Here is a 26,308-nt window from a genome sequence, read left to right as displayed (position 1 = left end):
TCCGTATAGACTGTGAAATGGGGTGCATAAAACAGGTAATCCCTGAATTTCTCACATACCGCCCACTTAAGGGCGAGGAACTCCAGTTTCCCTGAGTGCAGGTTATAATTTTTCTCAGCAGGGGACAGAGTTCTCGAGCCATAAGCGATGACCCTCATTCTTCCACCCTGGCGCTGATACAACACCGCACCCAGTCCCTCCTTAGAGGCATCTGTGTGGAGTACAAACGGGAGTTCAAAGTCTGGATACGCCAACATGGGTGGGTGCGACAGAGTGTCTATCAGCTGCTCTAGTATCCTCTGGTGCTCATCTGTCCACACGATAGGTGTCTTTGATGGCAACTGGGCCCCCTTTCCCTTCGTGAGCTTTCCACTTGCTACTGCCTGGGCGGTTTTCACATTCAGCAGCTCGTAGATTGGCTTAGCGATGCTAGAGAAGTTTTGAATGTACATTCTGTAATAGCTCAGGAATCCAAGCAGCTTCCGCACCTCACCCACTGTATTGGGTGTTTTCTCTTGCAGCAGCCTGATCGCATCAGTGTCTTTTGGGTCAATCCTGACACCATCAGCTGAGACCAGCCTCCCCACGTACCTGACCTCCTGCCGGAACAGCTCACATTTTGTGGGCCGAAGCTTGACACCATGGGCTTTTAGAGCCCTCAGGACCTGACGTACTCCCTCGACATGCTCATCAAAAGATTTTGCGTAGCAGAGGATGTCGTCGAGATAAGGGATGCAGCAGCTATCACGCAGGGAATCTAACATCTCCTCTATGCTGCGTTGAAAAGCGGCTGGGGCATTGGAGAGCCCAAATGGGATCCTCACCCATTCATAGAGACCCCAAGGAGTGATGAATGCTGTCATGTGTCTGGATCCCTCTGCCATGTAACCCTGGTGATAGGCTTTGCCTTGATCCAGGATGGTGAACCAGCTGTGGCCTCCTAGTGTGTCTATGAGGTCCTGGATGCGAGGCAGTGGGTGGCGGTCTGGCACAGTCTTTTGATTTAAAAGCCTGTAATCGATACATAATCTCAATGTTCCATCTTTTTTTCTGACACACACGACAGGTGCTGCGTACGGTGACTTTGATTTAACTATCCACCCTTTGGCAAGCAGATCTTGAATGTATTCTTTAACCTCTTTGTAGAGGGGTTTGGGCACTGCAGCATAAGTTCGCTGTACTGGGATGTTGTCCTTTAAATTTATGGACATTTGCAGGCTTGGAATACACCCTATGTCTTCGTCATCACAAGCAAAGGCTCCTGACTCCTCGTATAGCATTTGTTTCACCTTTCTCTGTTGCTCATCACTTAGGTGACTAACATCCACTGGCGGGTGCCACAGTGTAGTAGGGGGCAGGTCACTCATGGGGCTTGGTGGCGGGTCAGTGTTGCCCCGGGCTTGACTGTGCTCGCCGCTTGGGCTGTCTGTTCCTATTACTCCATCAATGGCTTCAATGGTACCTAGGACCGTGGAGCTGGGCAGGACCACCGTCTCGGTAGAGTGGTTGGAAACTGGTACCTTCACGAAGGGTCTCTCATCCTGCTGGATTGCCAATAGCCCTTCACCTATACTCAGTGGCAACAGTGGTGTGTCATCTAAGTTAGGTTCAAACAGCACGAGTGGGCTAGAATCACTAATGTCTAAAGATACTCCACACCTAATATACGCTACTTGACCAGGATTAATAGTGGCACCTTTCCTGCCCACCTTTACAGTCGCATTCTGTTCTACTTTTGGTTTGGTCTGTATGAAGCTTACAATAGCCTCTGCCTTTGCACTGTTTATCTCCAGGGCACCAGTCAGCAGGTTGACGAGGATGGACATGATTTTGGGTCTGCTCTCGTTACTCTTGATGAGTTCTTGGATGACATTAAAACCAACCAAAGGTCTTTCTAAATCTAGCCGACTAACGAGGAAAGGTACTCTAATGGATAGATCTGGATCGTTGTTGCCTTGCAGGTTTACCACCACTTCCATCCACCCATCATATGGCACTGCCTCCCCCGTGACAGCAGTTACACTGAGTTCCTCATCCATTAGTTCACTCAGTGGGCGGATCTCTTTTTCAGGTAGGTATTTGTTCTTCCAGGCGTGGTCTATGATGTTCACATTTGCCCCGGTGTCTAACATGGCAGTCACTGCATAGCCGTTCATGCTGCATTTGAATAGGGTTTTGCCTTCCCCTCAAATCTTCCCTGATAACAGATATCTGTTACCAAGCCTGTGTCCATACTGCATATAATCCAAAGGGAGCTAAACAATAGTGTCATTGTGCTGTCAATGGTGCTGCTGGCCTTCCAAACCACCATGGTGTCTAGAGGAGGAGCCATCCTCACTTTAAGAAATACCAGAATGTCAGTGAGAAATCCAGACACACTCACTGTGAACGAATCCAGTCTTTCCTTTGATTCAAGACTACAGAGATAATTGGACTACATCTAAGATGGAGCTTTTTGGCCTAAGCAGCACCTTCATGTTCTCAGCTAACACTCTCATAATGACTTTATTCTCTCAAATGTGGTTTATTTTGTGAACATTTACACATTTGTGATGCAGCAGCAGAGAGAGATATTAGGCCCCTTATGTCAAACTGAGTGGTTTATGACCCCAATAAAGGTTTATGCCCTTAGGAAGTAATAAAGTAATTAAGGACGTAATATAAATATGATATTCATAAAAAATATGATATTCATAAAAAGTATGATTTTCATAAAAATTATGATATTCATCCCAAAATATACTAGTTCATAGCTCATTGCTTTTTCGTCCCCCCAAAAAACAACTAATTGATTAGACTAATTGATTATTTAGAAAGGTTTTTTATATATCAAATAGCATTCTTTTATTTTTAAGCCATTAAAAAAAGTTTTTACTTTTTTATGCTTAATAAACGACATCTGCTGGTGGGTCAGCGCATGAGCGCGCGCCGCACGCGCCTGTGTCTCTATGCGCGCACGGCGCGCGCCTGTCTCCGGGAGCGTACCTGTGTTTCTCGGACCGTGCCCTGTTTGTGTGTGAAAATGTGTTAAAACAGAGTTAAATGCTTAGTTAAACTTGTGCTTTTGTAACGTTCAGTATGGCCAGACTTAGAGGGTGCATGCCTTGGGGGAAAACTTTATTTCGATTTATATGCATTTGCTTAATCCGAACAAAGAAATTTAGAATCAAACTCAGAGTCACAAAAACAACAACAACAAAAAAAAAAAAAACTCGCGATCCCCGTGGCTCCCACCCCGATCCTTAGGCACATAAGCAGGAAACCTCCTCAAAAAACCCTCCGTATTTCTATCCAAAAACCCCTAGAATAACTTGTAGGGAACCCCCAGTATACCCAAAACCTTATATTCGATAACAGGGGAAATCCTGAAAACATCTTTTTTCTCCAAAACGATCTCTCTTACCAGCTCCATCTAAAATTCCGCACAGACTTAGTTCTACCTCGTTCTTACTTGACCCGCAACCGCGGTGCGCGCTCAATTTTTCCTTCTTGTTCGCTCCCTGGCTCAGCTCACGAATGCTCCATACCTAGTTTGAAAATTAGTGCCGCAGACCAACTCCTCCTCCCAGGTGTACCTAACTGCCCCGCTGCCAATCACATAACAAAGGGGCGGCTCCACTTGCACCCCGGTTAGCCAATCGCACCCAGCTCGGATTTTTATTATCCCCCCGCTGAAGTTAAGACTGGCTTCGGTCTCTCACAAGCCATCTGACTTCGGAAGCATGGACAGCTGGCTCTCACTCAGGTTAAATTATTCATCTGGGACTCTCCTCAGCTCTTTCTGGGACAGTGACGCGGCTGCCCCTCTGTTGGTCTTCCTTGGTCTCTTGTGTTCTGGGGGCCTCTGGATGTCTGGAGTTTTGATCTCCTCCATACCTGCTTCATGCCCTGGAGGATGGAACTGTGGCCCCCCACACCCTCTAGCAGATCATTACATTAAGGAACCTTTTAAATACAAGCGCGCTCATGCTCACAGGTGTACACACAGGTGATCACACACACAAACTACACCCTACCTCAAAGCACACTGTGCGCAGTCGATCTTACGTGCTGCACAATAATGTTTAATATTAAGTATTTAGTGTTATATTCCCATATATCATTGTGATGTTGTTTATTCTATTACTCTCGTTTTCTTCTGCTTGTTTTCTTTTTTCTTTCTCAACAGGTGATCCAGGTGATCGATATATGTATTTTTTGTCTGCTTATTTTGTTGGTTTTTGTTTTTTGCCCTTTATCCCCGTCCCTCTTCTCCGCTGTTTTTTTTTTGTTTTGTTTGTTTTTTCCCCCTCTTTCTTTCTCCCTTTTCTTTTCCCCGTCCCGTATCTAGCAAGTAACTAGTAACTTTCTAACTACATTTTTGTACTTTCCTTTTTACCATTCTTTCAATCCTTTCATTTAAAAAATATCACAATGGTTTGTAACACTTACAATACACCATCCGTCCATCCAATCGCTTCCGCTTATCCTTTTTTCAGGCTCGCGCGGTGCGCTGGAGCCTATCCCACGTACAAAACACTTTAAAAATATATATAAGCTCGAGTTTAACTCCCGTGAAAGCTTATACATTACACGTCTACATCACCTATCATGGCCTCATCAGGTATCTCATATCATCTTGTTATTGTTATGTTATGCTCCTTTGATATTTTGCTAGTTTGCATGTTTTAAAACTCTTTTTGTTTTTCTTTATATTTTTAGACTCTGATTTAAGCCAGATGTGTTAAACTGATCCCCGCGAAACACCAGCTCTGCCTGGATTTTGACCGCGAGTGACCGGATGTTGTTTCCGGCCTGAGGTTGCCTGAAATGCCGTGAGGCTCGTTTGAAAGATTGCGCCCGACACCAACTCCGCCTCCAAGGCGTGCCTACCTTCAGCTGCCACCAGTGAGATATCAGAGCCGGGCTCCACATATCCAATCAGGAGCACGAGCAAGACAGCTTTTGCAGACTCTCCTTATCAACTGCTCTGCAACCCAGTGTTTCTGGTCCCCTCACTAACATCGCTTTTCGAGATATTTTTTATGAACCACCAAAAAGAGACATTTTACCCCCAGTACAGAAGACTGCATCTGAGGGCAGCAGCGGGGACAAATGATTGTAATGAAGCGACGGACATTTCATGGCTGCTCTTAGATATTCGTGTCTTATAGTGAAAAATACATAGTTTTGCAAGAGGCATGCAAGCACTGTAGAAAAAGTAATCATAAAACTGTCTTTGTCAACACTTTGCTCCCTACGTTATGCTTTAAAAAATGTGATACATGTAATGCAATCATCAAACAACATGATTTTTTTTTACTTTTATTCTTATGCTTTTAAAGTGTGTCAGATTATCTTAAAACACTTATTTGTATGTTATAATGTTTTTCTTACACCGTGTGTAATTTTTATAGACACCTTGTTCATTGTATCAATGTGTAATTATGTATCGTTGATAAATAAATAAAATATTTAATCTTGTATTTGTGTACTTTCTGGTGATTCAATAAAAAATTAGTCACATATCGCTCAGATAAACACAGATGGCTGAAAGAAATGTTTGAGGGAACAAAGGAAACAAGTGTCTTGCCGCTAAACTTTTAATTCACCATGGTTTAAATGAGAAGATGCACTAGGAAACTAGCAGCCCTATGTCTTTATGTAAAACATGAAAAACTCCATATCAGTGATAACTACAAAGGTGTACTCATTTCTTTGTTATGATGCTTTACTGTTCCAATGAAACAAAAAGAAAATCTCATTTTAAAGTACATTTTTCGGCCATCCTGACCTATTTTTAGGGCCAACAATGTTGATGTTAGATTGTGTTTTTAAATCAGGTTTTGATCTTAAACTAACTATCACAGCACTGATTTTACGTATTACAGTTGTAATCTCAATTAGAATCCCAAACTGGCTTTTCTCCAGTCAGTGTTATGGTGAAATTTAACTTGTACTTTTGTGTAATTGCACATGGCCCATCACGGGACCCCTTAGTAAGCTGTACAGCATAAGTTTTCAATTCACTTTTGTCAGAAAACACTAGTTCTAGTACTACTGCTACTGCACAAAGCATATTGCTAGTTCTAGTACTACTGCTACTGCACAAAGCATATTGTTCAGGAATTTCAAAAATTTGCTTAAGTCTAATGTGTTGGCTTACAGGTAAACTTGTTTTGGAGGTAGATAGGATCAAAACTTCCAGCATCACATAATGTTTTCCGATCAGTAGGTTTGGAGTAAAAAAGAACTGGACATATATTTGTCTTCTTTGGGCTACTTTTATGTCAAGAAAGTTAACTTTTTTAGAACTGTGATCAAGGATAACACACAAACCCTTGAAAATGTGATGGTAAAAGAGTCTAACATCTACGTGTTACATGGTGTTGCAGGTGATAAAGAGCCATAAACTACTTCCATTTGTTTAGAGGTGATTGCCAGTTTGGTTGGGTTTTTTTTTAGAGACACAGAGATCCTGTCCTGCATTAAAAAAATGATTTTTCAGAGCTGATGCTATATGAATCAGTGTTCATAGAAACATGGATCAACCCTGTTTTGACAGTGAGAGTGTTACATTGTGACAGTTTCCATAAAAGCCTGCGAATTCTCTGAACAGGTAGCCATGAAGCAGGCATTTTTTAAAGATTAATTAAACTTAATATTATTTGTATAGCTATATCACAACAAAAGCATAGCCTTAAACCAGGTTTGGAGTAAAGAGAACTGGACATATAGTTTCTTTTTTTGGGGGGGTTACTTTGAAGTTAAGAAAGTTAACTTGTTTAGAACTGTGATCAAGGATAACACGTAAAATGTTGAACATTTCAATATAAAAACTGTACAAACTCCAGAAAAGTGGCAACTGAGGTGGCAAAATTGCAGGCAATTTTTTACTTAAGTAGAAGTACAGCTGCTAGTGTCAAAAACACTCGAGTAAAAGTTTGATAAAGTATCGGGTCAGAAATGTACTCAAATTGAAGAAGTCAAAGTAGTAACCTAACTGAACCTTGTGCTATAATAAAAAATAAAATAATATTAGTAGATAGGACTACAAACTTAGTCCGGTGGTAAAAGGCACAAAGGCCTCAGGGGGACATTTGGCAGCCAGGGTTAGAGCTCAAAAACCTGGAGCCTGGGGGTTGGGGCTAACAACACTGACTGGTAGAAGAATCTAACATCCAAGTGTTACATGGTGTTGCAGGTGACAAAAAGTCATAAACCATTGTTTAGAGGCTGTTGTAGAAGTTTTCCATTTAATAAAGCCTGCAGACAAGCGATGAGCGGTAGCTAACATTCTTTAATCAAGACAAAGAACAGAAATCAAGCTTGGTGAGGGACTGCCATCGCTGGGGCAGAGGGTGAGCATGGCTCTCAGTTAAATACCTCCTACAGGAAAGAAGGCAGTACACAGCTGTTTTCACACCTTTGGTCTTTCCCCCAAAGAAAGTTTCACACTCCCTTGCAGTGGAGAAAAGACAAAAAGACTCTTCCTGTGGAGTTGTCTGCTTCCCCCCAACTTCCTTACCAGACCCCCACTATCTGTCAAACTGTTTAAATGGAGTATGAGGCAGACATGCTAAAACAGTGACCTAAAAGCATTACCAATAAACAATGTGATCAATACATAAATGAAAGAAATTCCTCTACAAGGTGATTGCCAGTTTTGTTGGGATTTTTAGAGATACAGAGAGTAACAGAGAGCCTGTCCTGCATTACTTTAAAAAAATAAAAGGGGGGTTTCAGAGCTGTTGATATACTAAGCAGTGTTCATAGAAACATTGATCAACCCTGTTTTTGGCACTGAGTGTTACATTTGTGACAGTTTCAATAAAGCCCGCAAATTCTTGCATTTATACTGGAGAGCAAAGAAAGATTAAATGTCACTTGTACGATGGAAAATCAGTTTCATAAAAGCTACATAAACAGAACTGAAGAAGAGTGTGTTTGTAAAAACTAGCGGTAACGTCTGAGAATTATAAGTTATAAGACTGTTTCTGCTATCCATACAATTTGCGCACGCACGCACGCACGCGCACACACACACACACACACACACACACACACACACACACACACACACACACACACACACACACACACACACACACACACGCAAACTTTCAATTGCTGTTTGGTATGTTTGCATGCATTTCCTTGATCTTTGTCATGGGGTCATAAATAATGCCTGTGTATACGCTCAATTCAATGCTGTCCTCTAGTCAAGGACCAACCACAAATACTCATAGGTTTATTATTACAGTAGTTTAAGCTGCAGGTATATTTTTTTAATGTTTTTTTTTTTGTCTTATTTCTCCTCTATGCCAACCACAACACATTTTTTTTCACTCAAAGGGTCATATAAGGCTGTCACGGTTTGATTGGTCTTTATGCATTTATGACATGCTGTTAAAGATGACTGACAGCAGGTTAGATTGTAAACGGGTATTATTAGAGTGGAAGAGTTGATTCGAGACTTAGGAGGAGCAGACTGCCAACTCGATCGTGGCCATGGAGTCCACAAGAAGGTCGTTCCTGGCTCTCTTTCTGTTGGTGGTGCTTGGATCATCCATTGCCACAGGTAAGGAAAGAAGGAAAATGAACTTTTGTTTTAGTTTTGTTTTGGGTTTTCTTCTGCTTTGATGTTTTCTAAATCAGATATTGAGTCTGTAAATGTGACATTATGTTTGACATGAGACTCCTCTGCAGGTTAGTCCAGGACAAACAGGTTAGTTTGCTGTGTTGTGATGGATTTAAAGTAAAGAACAGTGTGTGGTTGGTGATTTGGGTAACATCCAGTGTAGCAGAGATAAATTTGAAGTTAGGCTGATGATACTGTTTAGTATAAAGACAGTGTACTGTCAGTGTAGATAATGGAAATCAGCCAGGAAAACTCATGAAACATCTGCTCACATCCGTTTGTATATTCACAAAGAGCAGCAGTGTTCCAGATCAGCTGATCACAGCCTGTACACAAAGATAAACTACTGGAGCTCTTAATAGAAATTACTTATATTATTTTATTATTACATTAATATAGCACAATGTTTAGTTAGCTTTGAATAAAAATAGCTGAAGTATCTGTACTTCTACTTAAGTACTGAATGTGTGTACTTTTGCCACATCTGGCTCAGACCTTATCCTATGTCACTTAATTTACCAATATCTTACACTTTGCTGACCATTCAGCTAATAAGTCTAGTTTTTGTGTCACAGGGTAGTTTGACTGATTTTCAGCTTTTACATTTAAGCATTACAACTGCTTGCTGTATTGTAACCAGTGTGGGAACACTTTTTAGTGAGTAAATAGGTTAATCAATATTTCCTTCAGGACTTCCTGTTCTACCGACTGGCCATTGTCTTTGCATAGAGAGAGACACATTTTTAAAAATGAATAAAAACCTCAACTCTTGACAGATAACAGCCTCTGCATATTCTTCACCTAATGTTTCCATTGTTTTACATTTACCGAACCTCAGGGCTCACACATCAAGCCAAACACGCAGTCTTTAAATGTCATTTCAATCGTGTTCGGTATTTACACTACAAATGGCTGTTCAACTGTGTTCACCATGTACAAAATCAACAATAAGGGCTATAACCTTCAACTGAAAACCTTTCAGTGCTTCAGTGATATTTCCTGAATTAACTGCTCCACTGCGTTCAGACTTTACACATCAGCTGACATGCCCACTTCATCTGCTTTCATTTAAATGTTTCAGCTGAAGTTCATTTTAATTGTAAGTGAATCAATACCTGCGTTTAATCAAAAACCAGTTCCACTGTTTCCATCTTAAGCTTGCATTTCATTTACGTTTCAAATGTACATTCATTCTGCTGCCTTCAAATGCTGATGAACCAAACAGTACACTCATTGTTTCGACCTTTAACACAGTTCAAACCCTTTCCGATTTCAGCTCTTTACCTTTAAACAAAAACCTTGAACTGCTCCTAACCCAGAACTTCTATTGGTAGCACACAACAAGTAGACCACTTGTCCTTGTATTAGTTTTTCCATTGTCCTTTCTTTCAGTATTGTATTTGAGTGCCACTTCAACCAGAACTCCATTTTTTTTCTTCCAGTGTTACAGCTGCAGAAATTCACCCACAAGCACCCACAATTCACCCCCCCCCCCCCCCCCCCCCCCCCATTCCTTCGATCTGCAGCTTTTACACAAAGTATTAGATTTGGAGGTCTTTTTACGATAACATCAGAGTGACCTGAAAATGTTGAGTTTGATGTATGATTCTCCATTTTTAACCTAAAAATCAAACATCTTTTTTTCTATTTTAAAGCTTTAAAACTCATCATCCACCAATGCTGAGTCCCATTCTCGTCTCCCTTTGGGCTCTGTCTTTACCCTCTTTTCACTTTCCCTTTTTTCTTCTTAATGATGTCTCACCATCCACCCTTCCTTTCATGGTCCCCGGTTGTTTTTTGACAGGAGCTTCCAAACTTTCCAAGTCAGCACTTTGAGTGCAGATGGAGTTGCGCAAAACTCCCTGTTATCAGCAATCACTGTGAATTAATGGACTACTGTATCAGAATAACTGTTTAACAGGATACAGAGATGTGCTGCAGTAGATAAGAGAGCATTAAAGTGAGGTGTGACAGCTGTTGCTACAAACAAACATTGCAGTAAACACACATTCAAGTCTTGAAAGAGTTTCTTTCTAACACTGCTCACAGTGATGTCTGCAGGATGCGCCGAACAAGGCTTTGATTGTGATCTGTGGAATTTTAAGCAGAGGTTTTCTCCAAGTTTAAAGTTACACCTGAAGTGAGATACTGATTTCTTGCAGGAACATGTTGCGCTATAAACACTTTCACATTCAGGAACTCGTGCAAAGCATCTTAGATAAAACTGTAATTATGCTACAGTTCAAAGGTTTAGAATGTTGCTATATGGAAAACATATTTCAAGGTCAAACTAAACTAACTTGATCAGAAATTTGTAAATAACAAAGATTGTGGATCTATAATCATTATGTGTTTATTATGTTTTTTAACTGCCTCCTGTTCTAAAGACACATTGTAATACTCAATTAAAAGGCTGATTAAACATTTTAAAAATTCATTCTGTAATTATGTTAGTACATATTAAAATTATTCTGCTGATTTAATAAGTAATAGTTTTATGTAGCTGAGTACCTGGAGCATTAACATCAGTAGATTACAAGCCCAGAATGGTCTAAATTCATCAAAGTATTCTTGTTTGATGAAAAGAAGGCCATTCGAAAGCATTATGTATTATTCACTCCACAGAACAACACAAACGGAGTCGAACCAGGAGAAAGTTTCAGCTTGAACCTGATTGTGCTGCTTTGTTAACTGCATCACACGCTGTTGTATGAAACATCAGTGTTTTGGCAGTTTCCTACAGTCAATAGGCTTTAATGTTTAATAGCTGGATGAGTCAGAGAATAAAACTCTTATTAAGAAAGGCGTTTTTAGACTACAGGGTGGGCCATTTATATGGATACATCGTAATAACATGGGAATGGTTGGTGATATTAAAGTCCTGTTTGTGGCACATTAGTATATGTGAGGGGGCAAACTCCTCATGATGGGTGGTGGCCATGGTGGCCATTTAGAAGTCGGCCATCTTGGATACAACTTTTGTTTTTTCAATAGGAAGAGGGCCATGTGACACATCAAACTTATTGGTAATGTCACAAGAAAAACAATGGTGTGCTTGGTTTCAATGTAACTATTGTTTAATATCACCAACCATTCCCATGTTTTGACGATGTATTCATATAAATGGCCCACCCGGTATAATAAAACACATATAGGCGCCAAACATTTACTCTCCAGACATAAACTGTCTTTAAGCAGCAGCTTCATCTATAGTTATCAGTTACCCTTTTAATATAATGAATGTGCACTGCTTCAAAGGCCCCTCTATGTCCCCATATATCTCCAATTTTAAGGGAATGCGTGATTACTGAGTAATTATTATGGTATGTACGATTTAGCTTCACTTTTTTCTGTTGTCTGCTGTCCGCTCCATCTCTGATTTCAATGTACTTACTTCAGTTGTGAGAACACTTTGAATTTCCAGCTACAGTGAGAAATACTAAGTGTTATATCACAGTTTTGTCTGAAAGCAACCAGTATCAAGATCAGATGAACTCTAATATGTAAGAAAAGCTTCAATAAAAGTTAAGCTGGTGCTTGTGTTGAGTGCATATTTTTGCTTGAACTGATGTTTTAAACACCACTCTGACTCCTGTGTTTGCCTTAAGTTGAAGAGGAGAACTCAGAGTTCTGGAGGTCACAGGCAAGGAAGACACTGCAGGCAGCACTAGACAGGAAGCTGAACACCAACGTTGCCAAGAACATCCTGTTTTTCCTTGGAGATGGTAGGTTACACAACACTGTCAATCCTTTGCACGAATAACATTAGACAGCCTCACTCGGCTGAAAAGTTAAAACAAGCAGAAAGTAAAGAGTTCTTGAATTACTTTTTTATATACATAAATCATTTCAGGCATTGTCTCCTCTGTTTGCTTAGCCACCAATTTACAACATAGAAAACAAATATTTTAAAGGAAAACAAGAAGCTGCAGGAGGGAGTTATTTATGTGTTTATCAAAGCTACAGTGTGTGAACTTGTGTCTGTGGGCCTCAGGTATGGGACTCACAACCCTCACAGCAGCTCGTATTCTCAAGGGACAGCTGGAGAACGAGTCAGGGGAGGAGACAGTGATGACCATGGACACCTTCCCCAATGTGGGGCTGGCCAAGGTACACACACACACACACACACACACACACACACATGTCTGGTTTGCTATCCTCGTGGGGACATCCCATTGACATAATGCTTTCCCTAGCCCCTTACCCTAACCCTAACCATTAAAAATGAATGCCTAACCCTAACCCTTACCCTAAACCTAACCATAACCTAATTGTAACCCTGACAGTAAAACCGCATTTTGAGTGTGAAAATTGCTTTCAACCCCGAGGGGACCTGGATTTTGGTCCCCACGGTGCAGAAAGTCCCCACCAGGATAGTAAAAGTCAGATTTTGGTCCCCACCAGGATAGTACGAACCCGTACACACATCACACACACACACACACACACACACACACACACACACACACACACACACACACACACACACACACACACACACACACACACACTATGGGTGCTCCCAAAACAAGTGTGACATGTGATGAAGTAAAGTCATATATGCATCATCCTCTATCTTTAGATCAGTGGTTTCAAACATAAGGCCCGGGGGCCAGAATCAGCCTGACATACTCTGGCCCACTTGCACAGCTTTAGAAAAATGAAGAAAGGAATTTGGGACTTTTGAGTGTATTTTCATACGTTTTAACGCTTTATCTTTACTGACCTCGCCCATGGGTGATTTATGCTACCCCAAAGTAATTAGGTAGCAGATTAAGAAAAAGAAGAAAATTAAGAAAAGACAACAGAAAAGTTCAGAAGTATCAAAAAAAAAAAAAAGACTTTCTGATTTATAATTACAGAAGATTAAATGAGCTGCCAGAAGTTTTTCTGTAATTTTACTCATTGATTTCTTACAGTTTTATCCAAAAGAGTTGGGGTGACAGATTTCTTTCATTTACTGCAGCAGCATTTTTTTATTATGTAGAAAAACTGAAATGTCCTGTTGAAATCGCACTTCTTTTTCTTATATTAAGATATCTCAATGATTAATTTTATAATTAAACTGACAAAAAGAGGAATTTCACTGGTCACAATGGAAATGAGTCTGACATCCCTATTTTAGATTTTCAGTACTGAATATGAATGCAATCAGCCCTGTAGGCATACAGTTTCTGTGTGAGGGGCCTTATGTCAGACCGGTCTCATAGTAACTAATATATATTATTAAACTAATGTATTTCAGTTGGAACTTGTGTCTACAGCACGTGCTTTGGAAAGCCTTTAGCACGTGGCTGTAACTCTTCTAACCAGAAATACAAGCCTGTAACTTAATGCCTTACCCTAAATAATAACATCTACTAATACAATATTTTATATTAAAAACATATTAAAAATAAAACAGCAAAAGGGACTTTTCTGCCTCTTAAAAATGGAGGATATTAATTTCAGGGAGATGGATCAAAAATCATTGTCAGGAAAGGTAAGGATAGGAAAATAGTGTGTAGGAACGTTAAAATCAAAAATAGCCTTTGTTGTCAGACAAACATCTATTGTGCCATAGAAAATTAGTGCACCATAACCTTCTTTAAAAGAAACTAGAGTAGAAAATTGTATATTGTTCTGTAATTTTATATACACATACAATGGCAATAACGGGCTATTCTATAGCAAAACGAGCCACAGTGTATGAATTTTAACTGTTAATTGTAAAGCTAGCTATGAACCATAGATAGTCTTAGCTACAGCTAAGCCAGCTGTTTTCTGTCTGTAACTTGGAAAAATATCCTTGTTAAAGGACCATTTGTTTCTAATTTAATATGATCACTGTTCACTAAAGCCTCGTCAGAAATGCTCTCAGTGGAAGGGTGGAAGAAACCATTCTTGGGGAAGGGAAATGGGAAAACAAAGTTAAGCTATGCCAAATTATACAAGACCTGGAATGAAAATTAGTGGAAATAGATATGGACTCCAAATTTAAAACTTTTAATTTAAATTATCTTCAGTATCTACGATGGTGTATTTTAAGAAGGTTAGAAGAGGGTATAACAGTGACTACAGCCACGCGTAAAACACAGTGGAAGTTCATTTATGTTACGGGGCTGGATTTCAACCAGTGGTGTTGCGAATGTTGTCAAAATTTATCGAATTATTCGCACAAAAGAGTACCATCAGATTGTGATTTACCATAGAATACCATACAATAAAGATTGATTGGTAATGGCTTTACTTTCGAGCATGATAACAATCCCAAACACATTATCAATGCAGTAAAAACATACCTGGATAGACAAACACACCATGACACAGAGCCCAGAACTCAACATTACAGAAGCAGAGTGGGACAATTGGTAGAAAAGGGAACATAAGCTTGCCTGAGAGAGTTCAGGCTGTGTGGAAGAATAAAGGTGGTCATATTTAATATTGGATTTCAAGTTCATCAGTTTTTTAAAACCTTTTTTCCTTATTTTAAATGTTTGCACATGTTTTAATAAATATAAAGATGTGAAAAATGGCTCAAGCACAGTAGCACTGTAAACTGAATTTCAAATACTTCAGTGGGGTGCAATGAAACCATGGCTCACAAAGGAAGAGTTATTACTTTGAAACCTTTTATTTTTTAAACATGTCCAGATGCCCAATTACTCTGGCACCACCACACAACCCTAGGAGTAAAGGGAGCTTGATGAGACAATACTAAAAATATTTACACCACTTATTTCACACGTAATTAAAGTTTAAAAGCTTTTTGCAGAGCAGTATATTTTATTTAAGCTTTCCTTTGTGTATGTGTGTGTGTACTGTGCAGACCTACAGTGTGGACTTCCAGGTTGCAGACAGCGCAGCCACAGCCACAGCATATCTGTGTGGGGTGAAAACCAACCTGAACATCGTTGGAGTGAATGCGGCGGGTCGCAATGGAGTATGCAGAACTCAGAAGGGCAACGAGGTGACGTCCATCTTGAAGTGGGCCAAAGATGCTGGTGAGCAACTGAAGACAAGAAATGTCATTAACTGAATCTTTAAAAAGAACGTAAATCGTAAACGTAAAATCTGTAAACCAAAACTCCAAGCAGTAGTAGTGGAGTATTAGTACATCCTTTAATGCTCAAATGTATAAAGATTGTAGTACAAAACCTGAGGAAAAAATGGGCAAATTTAAAATTCACATATTTATTCTGACCATGTCAACAAACGTGCTAACATTTTGGACTTCTTGCCTTCATCAGAGCATGAGGAACAATAGTCACGTGTATGCAGCAGTTTGGATGCTAACTGGGTCAAAGAGTCAAAAGATGACAGAACTATACTACTTTGTTTTTAATCATTATCATACCAAAAAGCTTATTTTACTGCAGTTCGTTGAATGCGTCAAATAGAAAAAAAGAAGAGAAACATAAGATGGCTAGCCATTCTGAATGTTTGAAACATAAATTGGTGGGGAAAAAGTTTTGTGCTGTGCTTCGTGAAGCTTATTTGAATTGGAAAAACTGTTGAGCCAGTCAGAGCTTTGTAAGTGAAATTAAAAAAAGGTTACGCCATATTTTTATGCCAGAGGCGGAAAAATGGAAACAGAAACATTTGCATAAAAATGACAGCAAAAATGTGGATGATGAGAACCGCAAAGCAGAGCAGAAAAACATTAAAATTAGCATTTTTATTCAATTGACATGCTTCAGAAAACACTGCTGCAGCTTTTTTGTTGACGGGTAATTCAGCGGTGGAGACGTCCTTTAGTGGCAGATGATTGTAAATGTAAGAAAATACCTTTAAATGAGAATTTAACTGATGTTTAAAAACAAGATACCACAAGATTAAAGCGAAAAAAGCCCATAACATTTCACCATAATGCTTACATGATGTATAATAATGAGCAAATGATTTATAAAACAGACTTATGGTAATGGTGATATTCAGCAGATGGCAATAGGCTCATGTGAACAAGTGTAACTCATTGCTGCACAGACAACACTCAGAGGATAAGAATTTAAAAGATGCTGTGATTGAAGCAACAAATGGGATTGTGTGACTTCTGTACAAAGAGCAGGCAGATACCTGACATGGCCCTGCGTGTCACATTTAGGTTCTAGCTCCTGTCAAAAGAAAATCCCCCAGGTCTTAGACGGCCTCAACAAAACCTGATTTTACAGCTGAGCGCTCTGCTGTGAGCTGCAGTGCCCTGTCAGAGTGGTATTACAGGGGCCACCGGGGAGGAGGGAGCAACAGCAGCTCGCAGCCTCAGGTTCCACCACAGCATAATCAACTACACAGGAAAGCACCTTGACTGTTATCGTGTTCCAGTGTTATCAGCAGCCATAAATATCTCATGACACGCACACAGGCAGAGTGTCATGGCCATGACCCCAGCGCTATGCCAGAGACCGATGCTCAGGTGTGCGAATGTTGCCGAGAACCAGTTTTTTGAAGACGCTTCTGTTTAATGTTGTAAAAAACATTTTGGAAACGGTCATGTCCTTCCACACAGTTTCTAGCAGCAAGGTACACCTGGAGCCCGGCACCTCTTGAGATAACTCTGAGGCATCACAGGAGGCCTTTTCTTCACTAGTATCTTTGCTTTTTTCTCTTAAGTAATAACCCTGCACAATTAAAATTGCACATTAGCTGTTTTTTTTTAATTTATTTTATTTTATTCATTCATCAAGTCTAGAAAACTATGTCAAAATTCCCTTCTAAACCCCATGGTGAAGTGTCGAAGTGAGGCTCAGTGCTCACATTTGACAGCCTGCAAGCATTTTTCTTTCATTTTTGAAAAATCGCTCTAACAATTAGCTGTCCTAATTGTTTAGATTAATTGCCTGTGGATTGGCTAACTGTTTAATCAACCATTTGCTGCCGCCTACAGCGCACATTACAGACTGTTATGTCTTTAATGACTTTTGAGTTTCAGCACACTTTTTTCAAGTGAGCATAAAGAACTTTGATCCCTCTGATACATGACAGAGATTTGTAATCTCACATCACCACTTCATGAAACCATGAGTATCTGTGTCTGATAATTTGGCGTCACATCGCTCGTCTTGCAGCTATCACACTGAGACTGAGACTGCAACCATAAACTTTCAATGTCTCTCAGATGAAGGATAAGTAAGTACTAAAAGGACAATAAGTACTGTATCTACTAGACTTTACACCAAGATAACTTTTGCATTCAGAGTTGAGATAGTTTTTGACTAACGACTAATGACTTTTCATCCAGAAACCTGCTCATAGAGTATTCATACATGGAGCAGAGCGCTTTTTGTTAACCCGTGTTAAGCAGGAAGCTACTGTGTTTACGTTGCAGGCAAGTCTGTGGGCATCGTAACAACCACGAGGGTGCAACATGCCACCCCAGCAGGCAGCTACGCCCACAGTGCCAGCAGGACGTGGTACAGTGATGCCGATATGCCTGATTCTGCCAAGAAGGACGGCTGCACGGATATCTCATTCCAGCTCATCAACAACACAGACATTGATGTACGCTTCTGTTTTTTACAGTATATATTGAACTTTTGAACGGCTGAATTTGATTTAAGTGTGTGTGTGTGTGTGTGTGTGTGTGTGTGTGTGTGTGTGTGTGTGTGTGTGTGTGTGTGTGTGTGTGCGTGTGTGTTTTCAGGTGATCATTGGCGGCGGTAGAAAGTACATGACCCCTACTGGTACCAAGGACCCTGAATACCCCACAGACTACTTGTCAAACGGTGAAAGAATGGATGGGCGTGACCTGATCAAAGAGTGGCAGAACTTAAAAACTGGGAAGGTAAAACACCTCTGCTCATAATAACAGGTAGAAGTAAGAAGTATGATATGGTGTGAAATCAGAAGACCTAAAAACCTGTACATATACAGTCACATTAAAAAGATCGGACACCCTCTTTCAATTTACAGTTTCATGTGTCAGGACATAATAAAAATCTTAAAAGTAGATAAATACAACATCAGTTAATCAATAACACATGACATATTATACTGTGTGATTATTGATTGCATAACAACTGAACCCAAGTGCAGAATACTTTGGTATACAGAGGATTTCACTGTTAACTCCATGACTGCAAGGTACCCAGGTCTTACTGCTACACAAATCCAAATCATGACCCCTCTACCACCGTGCTTGACAGCTGGTGTGAGGTGATGATATGCTGCTTTTGGTTTTATCCAAATGCGGTGCTGTGAAAAATCTCCACTTTGGTCCCATCTGACCAACAGACATTGTTCCGGAAGTCTTGTTTGTACAGATGCAGCTTTGCAAACCTGAGCTGGGCTCCTATGTTGTTTCTAGAGAGAAGAGGTTTTCTCCTGGCAAACTTGTTTTGTCATGAACTTTACCATTTTTGGTGAGGGTGTGCTTAGTTTGTCACACACTGTTTTTGGCCTTTTGACTTAAATTTCTGTTGCATAAATAATGAAACGGTACAATATATCATGTTTTCATTAAAATTTGTATTTATTGTAAGACCTGCTGAGGACTGGATGATTTTTATTTTGACCTGATATGTTAAAGAGTTGTGTGACTGATCTTATCAGTGTCTGCATCTGACTGAAATGGAGACAGTTAACATTATAAGGTATCAGGGAGTTTTTGTTTAAACTTTATTCGCCAAAGGATACCAGAGGTGAATGTATTACAATATGAATATTCTGCTATTTTTCCATAAGAAACGTGATTACTTGCATTATGTAAGTACAGAAACCTGGTGCAGGTTTCATAGTTAGAACAGTTAAGTGTCCTTTACTTTGCACACAAAGCGGCTTCCTTCTGTTTGCCGGTGGTCATACAGTGACTAATAACAAGCACAACCACTTTTGGTATTCTGCTTCCACTCTCCATGGTTATATGTATTCCTGTGTGTTACAGGTTGCCCACTATGTGTGGAATAAAGCAGATTTTGACGCTGTTGACCCTGAGATCACTGACTACCTCATGGGTATGTTTTTTTCTCTTTTGCCCCTTCCTTTGCTCCCTCATGCATTTCCCTGTTGCTTAAGAGCTACACTAGACATTTAATAGAAACGTGGTTTCCAATTAATAAAATATCCTGCTAATGAATTTAATTGCTAAACAATTTGCATGTGCAGACTGGAGCAGTGGTGGAGTCAGGCATCAACATGGTTGTGCGTCACTTATTTTTTGAGTTTGGACTTTTGTTTTTATTTGCGGTTTATGTACCCAAAACTATTTGTTTAGGGTTTTAAAAAGGTCTATAATACAGTAATACCTTAACCTCAGAAACTTTTCTTTTTGTGTTCAGACTTCATAATTTAGTGACTCAGTTAACTAACTGGACATAATCTAAACCCTCTGGAGTCAACAGTCACCACTGCGTCCAAATCACATGATGGATTTAAGAAAACAACAAAAACAGCAACAAAACGCAGTCTCTTCAACTGTGCTCTGCTTTTATCTCTTGGATTTCCTACTATTTTCTCAATCTGTCTGCTGTTTTGTTTCATTTTGTCCTTTTCGAAAAAAGGATTTTATAAAATGATTCTCAAATCCAAATACTACTTTACCAAAAAGTCCAGCAAGAACATCCAGGCGACACTGAAAAAGCAGCTCAACACTGGGACAACTTTCATTTTTTAACTATTTTTCAGCAAATATTAGACATTGAGAAAAATGGTAGACTCTGATTCAGTTGAAATGTTTGCTGGGCTTTAGCTCTGTTTCAGAAAATGCTCCAATATATTTTTTCAGTACCAGGTGCTGTCAGTAAACTTTTGGTATTTGACAGTGTGTAGGAAGTGTAGGGATCCAGTCATTGTGCTTTTTGTGGACTGAGGGCTTGCTTGCTGCTATATTTTGGGTTTTCTCCTGCTCTGTGGTTTATCAGTTCCTGTGTGCTGAAAATAGTGGTAATAGTAGGAGGAGGAAAATAGGACTTTCCTTGCCACTACACCCCCACTGATCACTGATAAATATAGCGCAGTTTTCCTCTCTCCTCCCCAGCTCTGTTCGAACCTGGTGATCTCCGCTACGAGGAGGAGAGGGACCCGAGCATGGATCCGTCCATCGTCGAGACCACAGAAAAGGCCATCCGCATCCTACAGAAAAACCCTAAAGGCTTCTTCCTGTTAGTGGAGGGTGAGGACAGCAGCTTCATTTGTTTTTTACACATTCCCATCACTCGATCCAACAAACACTGGATAAAAAATTCCTGTGAGAGGACTAAAAATAGAGGGATCAGTTAAATTGCGTAATAATCATACCCAACCAACCCAAGTGACAGTTATATATAAATAACTAAGTAATTGTTGTTTGCTGAAATATTAGTATGCGTACAACATCGGAGCTTGGCTGGGATAAATTGATCTTTGTGCCATAGTGACAACATTGGCTCAGAGCACGGCGTGTACCTGCTGTTGACACTGATTCTGCATACAGCTCAATGAGTTTGCCGCAGTGGGTGCTGATGGTGTGTTTCCGTTCCACGCGGCTGCCTCTCCGGCCTCCTCGTCTATCTCTCTTTTAATCTGAGGCAGCTGCCTGGGGACTCCACGGTGCCACTGAGTGTCTTCACAATGACTTTAAAAATAAGAGGCAAATGTATAAATAGAAGCAGACATATGGTGCACCCAATCACTGACAGCTCGTTGAGATCACAACTTATTAGCCGGGGTCTACTTTACTTTCCAATATAGCCGGTGCAGAGGACAGGAGCGGGAGATGTGCTAATGCAGAAAAAAAAATCACCCACTCTCTCTTCAGAAAAGGTTCAACTGTGAAATGTACCTGTTGCCAGGGGGAAAATATACAGACTGTATAACTCATTCAAATAATAGTTAACTGTTTCCTTGCAAGGTGTTTGGATGTTTATTAGGACTAAATATAACCTTTCAGAGTTTATTTTAAGTCTTCTGGGCAAGTGCAGCTCAAGTCGTTTGATGCTGATGAGACTTTAATCCAGTGATTTTTGGATTTTGCAAACTAATCTTGGAAATCAGTGAGTGGAAACTGTAATCTCCTAATGTCCAGGGTTACTGCCTTTGCACAACGCAAATGTAAAATTTGTGTGAATATTGAGAGCTTAAAAAAGAATTTTCAGATTCACCTGTTCATAATGCAGCTGTTCACACTGACCGCTGGACAAATTTGTGGCATTAATTTTTTCTGATATTTTGGATCCGAATAAACAGATCTGACCAATCAGATTGGTCAGATCATCAATCTTTTGGCACACACATAGATCATCATTGCTTTATTTTGACTTTGTTTGTTTCCCAGTGCATTTTTGGAAAATGCATTTTTTGAAAAAAAAAAAAAAGCTTTCGGTGTGTATATACATCACATATACATTAAATAAAAGTACTACATGAACTGTTTAGGAATTATGGCCACTTTATGTAGGAGATATTTTTAAAATTATGCTGTTTTTTCCAATTATTTTTGTGCTCCTAAAACCAAGACCAGAAGGCAGTACATCTCCATCATGTTTAACACCTTCCCTCCTTGTGTTTACAGGTGGGCGTATTGACCAGGCTCACCATGCTGGGCGGGCCTCCATGGCCCTGCATGAGGCGGTTGCTTTTGACCGCGCTATCGCTAAGGGCCTCGAACTCACCGAAGAGCAGGAAACTCTCACTGTAGTGATGGCTGACCACTCTCAGCCTCTTACCTTCAATGGCTTCCCCTTTCGTGGGAACAGCATTCTGGGTAATTATTAACAGAACTGCAATTCATTCATCTAAAAAAAAAAAAATCCTGCTGAAAAAAATGCTTAAAAAGAATTTAGGATTTTCTTTAACCATCAGTGTATCAGTAAGTTAAGCTTTCTCCGCAATTCTTTCTTTTTTCCCCCTCAATCCTTTACTCCATTCCCCCCTCCAGGTGTGTTTAGCCACTATGACAATAGACACCTGCGGCAGCATTTGTGCCTGTTGTGTGTGTGTGCGCGCGTGTGTGTGCGCGCGCGCGCGTGTGTGCGCGCGCGTGTGTGCGATGCCTCTTAGTGCCTGTATCCTCACAGCTTCAGTGTGCTTCTGCCACCAGCAGCTTGACATTTCATCTGCTGTCTCTCCCTGCAATTACAGCCAGGGTAAACACACATTACTGGCAGCCTTTCTCCTGCTTGCCTTTCTATTTCAGTCTCCTGCTTTCTCCCTCTTCTGTCTTCCATTTACCTATCTCCAACACTGATGACACCGTCTCTTCTACCTTTTTTCCTTCTAAGTTCTCCTCAATCTCTTTCACCAGTTAATCTCCCTTTAAAGGGCTTTCCTATTGATCTTATGTGCTCCTTACCTCTTCAACTCTCTCTCCTCTTGCTCAATTTTCTCTTTTATTTATGGTTTTAGACCTAAAAGATGTCCTTTTTTTCATAAAATACAGTTTGACTTACCACAGAATAAAATTTTTTACAGATGTATATAATAAAGATGAAGAGTAGCTGAGTCCCTTTTAGGTGCATCACTCAAGTGGTTAACTATTAAACTGTGTATCTACTCAGTAGATATTTTTTCCAAGAATGTATCAGCTCGAGAAACAAAACATGTGGAAATCATAACCCCTCCACCTGCTGTGTTTGGTTTTCTTCAAATGTGGTGCTGTGCATTTTAGTCAAACATCTCCACTTTGATCTCGCCTGTCCAAAGGACATTGTTCCAGATCTTTAGTTTGTTCAGACACAAGTTTACAAAGCTCAGCTGCTGCCATTTTCTTTTTATTAAAAAGAGGTTTTCTGCTGGTAATTCTTCCAATCAGGCATACTTACGAAGTCTAGTTTGTACTTATGAAGTCTTTTTCTGATTGTACTGTAATCAACTTTGAATACTAAGGTCTGAAGAGGTGAGATGTAGTTCTTGAGTTTTCTTCTTTTTTTTAAAAAAAAAATTTCTGTGAGAATTGCTGTCTGAACTCACGGTGAATTTCCTGGGAAAATGGACAACTGTCTTGAATGTTTTCCACTTGTGAATAATCTTTCTCACTGTAGAAGATGGACTTCTGTCATGGTGTGCTGTGTGCAGGCAGGAGAACAGGACCCAAACGCTGGACTCACAGTGAACTAAAAGAGGCAGCTTTATTCCATTGTGGCAGAAACTCCAAACATAAACTCACAAAAACAGACCTAAACTGAAAACACAAAGCTAATAACAAACACTAGGAAAACTTAAAGACGAGAGATTGGGAGCACAAAAGAAAACCACACAGCAAGTTGAGGATACAACAAGACGCTGAACACTGGAGGACACACACACTATAAATACACATGAGGGAACGAGGAACAGGTGGGAACACAGCCGGGAGAAATTAGAGCTAACGAGACAGAGGAAACTAAACTAGAACACTGACATAAGACATAAACCTTCAAAATAAAACAGGAAATCCACAGACTGAACTCAGAGACAACTCCGACAAAGAACGGAGGGAACACAGAGTACAGGGACCAGAGTGACATGAGGGGCAGAGGAATACACAAGCTAAGAAACACAGAACAGAAACCCAAATCACCAGTAGTCATAAACCATGAACCAAAAGGAAAACAGACTAATAAACAACAATACAAAATCAAGGCACTGGGCCACCGACCCAGGACCGCAACGACTTCAAATAGTTTAGAAATGATTTTGTAACCCAGATTGATGAGCAGAAATGATCTCTCAAAGATCATTGCTGATGTCTATCCTCTATGATGTTGTGGTAACGCACACCTGAATGCTACAGACCAGCAAATTTCCCAAACTGCTTTCATAGAGGTTGACTGAAGAATGAAATATGCAGCCTGTTGTACTGAAATGGCACACAAAGATTGTGATAAATTTGAGGTCTAGAATCATCCCAACATTGGTGTCGTGTCTACTGTAACTAGTATGCAAGCTGGAGCAAAACTTCTTGGACGGTCTCACATAAGTCAATATATAATAAGATTATCCCAAAAGGTACTGATGGCGCACACAACACTGAGGAATGGAGTGGAGTGACTCCTCTTTATGAAAGTGAAGTCCAGCAGACAGTGATCAGTTAGGGCAGCCTGTGCCAGACACCTGTCAGTCAAAACAAACTCCAGTATTCAGATGGATGAGCTCTGCAAAATTCCACTCCCACTACAATCTGTAATTGGGAAAGGGAAAACCTATCCAGAGGAAAACTGTCCAGAGAGTTGCCAAGAGTAGACAGAGAGAGCCAAAAACATTTTTTTGTTAGAATGTTTCGCTGTTGGAGTCATCCTCAAGGAACTGCCACTGTTTGGGACTTTGTTTCTCAGGCCTGGAGGCTGCTCCTCCTTCTCTCCATTTGTTACCAGTCATATTATCACTGTACTGTATCACTATCAGTCTTCAGAGTCTGTATTGATTGATCTGTGGTCGTGTCATGCTTTTCACACCTTTGCACTCCCTCTTTCCTTTTCCTTTTTTACACTCTTCCTCCTCCTCCCAGCGGTGCAGCAGTGCAGCAGTGATTAATGTGACTCTGAAACTCTGAGCTCTTCATCAGCGGGGAGACTCGCTAGGCTAATGGCTCATCTGGAGAGAAACGCTGAGATCGTCAACAAGCTCTAGACCTCCCGCAGCACCCTTGGGATCAAGCAATCCCTCCTCGCACTTGTGTTTGTGTGCGCATGATGTGTGTTTTTGTTTGTTTAGCACTCCGAGGCAGAAAGAAACAGCAGAAAAAAATAGAAAGATAAATCAAAAATAATGTTTGTGTCTTCCAGGTAAATCTCCACTGTGGGCAAGTGACATGTTGCCTTATACCACGCTCATGTACGGCAATGGACCCGGGCACAAAATCGTTAATGGCGCACGCCCTGACATCCGCAATGTTGACACCAGTAAGACCCAGTCATTACTTCTTTGTTTCACAGAATTCACTATGTTAGATCTGCTACCATGCTCCAGTCAGCAGCTGATATCATTCATCAAACCAGTTTTACGTGTAAATGGGGTCTAATGTTCTTTGAAAGGACTAATCATTTGTACTCTATCCTTATCTTCTCCAGAATCTAAAGACTACATCCAGCAGGCAGCTGTCCCCGTAGATACAACAACCCACAGTGGAGAGGATGTGGCAGTGCTGGCCCGTGGACCCATGGCCCACCTCTTCCAGGGTGTCAACGAGCAGAACTATATTGCCCATGCCATGGGCTACGCTGCCTGTGTGGGTGCTGACCTAAGGCACTGTGAGGGGCAGACTGCACCACCTTTGGTTCACATAAGCCTTGAATATAACAAGAACGGGGCCGGAGCAGTTAGTGCCTCAGCAGCTTTGCTCGGTAGCTTCCTGAGCATGCTGTTGGCCATCACAGTCCTCATGTAAGATCATTTTCTTCGCTGATCTGATCTGCAGTCAGAGGTCAGCACCATAAAACAGTGCAAATGGGTTCAGTGATCTGCTCAAGGACACTTCAGCACGGATGTGCACTAGTGTGGCTTCTTGCACCAGGGTTATCTTGCAGCCTGCAAAGCGTCGTGATCAGACAGAGTGAATCAAGTCACAGAAATCATTAACTGACACGAGGACTGTCACTCCCGCAGTGACTGTAAAGAATTATTATGAAATGTAAGCTCATCAACCATCTACGTTGGCAGTCTGTTGAATCCCTGTGCTATACCAATAAAGCAGCCCTTCCCTAGAGAGTTGGCTTGCCAGTTTATTGATATAAATTATTTAAACATACCAACGATCTCATTTGTTGACATTTTTGGCTTTATCAGAATGACTAATCTTCATTATCTGACCTTGTTTCC

General features: G+C 40.5%; 1 protein-coding gene across 1 annotated transcript; it reads left to right on the top strand.

The window, feature by feature from the left end:
- Positions 1-8,490: 8,490 nt before the first annotated feature.
- LOC134641583 (alkaline phosphatase-like) lies at positions 8,491-25,914 on the top strand. Its single transcript, XM_063494061.1, has 11 exons — positions 8,491-8,560; positions 12,229-12,345; positions 12,615-12,730; positions 15,432-15,606; positions 17,928-18,100; positions 18,243-18,383; positions 19,482-19,551; positions 20,574-20,708; positions 22,086-22,277; positions 25,276-25,392; positions 25,561-25,914. Exons 1-11 carry the CDS (start codon positions 8,491-8,493, stop codon positions 25,875-25,877), a joined length of 1,623 nt encoding a protein of 540 aa, XP_063350131.1. The 3' UTR covers positions 25,878-25,914.
- The last annotated feature ends 394 nt before the right edge of the window (positions 25,915-26,308 follow it).

This window comes from Pelmatolapia mariae, linkage group LG14 (genome assembly GCF_036321145.2).
Source record: "Pelmatolapia mariae isolate MD_Pm_ZW linkage group LG14, Pm_UMD_F_2, whole genome shotgun sequence".
NCBI lineage: Eukaryota > Metazoa > Chordata > Actinopteri > Cichliformes > Cichlidae > Pelmatolapia > Pelmatolapia mariae.
Note: the sequence above shows the minus strand (reverse complement) of the source record. Positions and strands in the feature narration are given on the sequence as shown.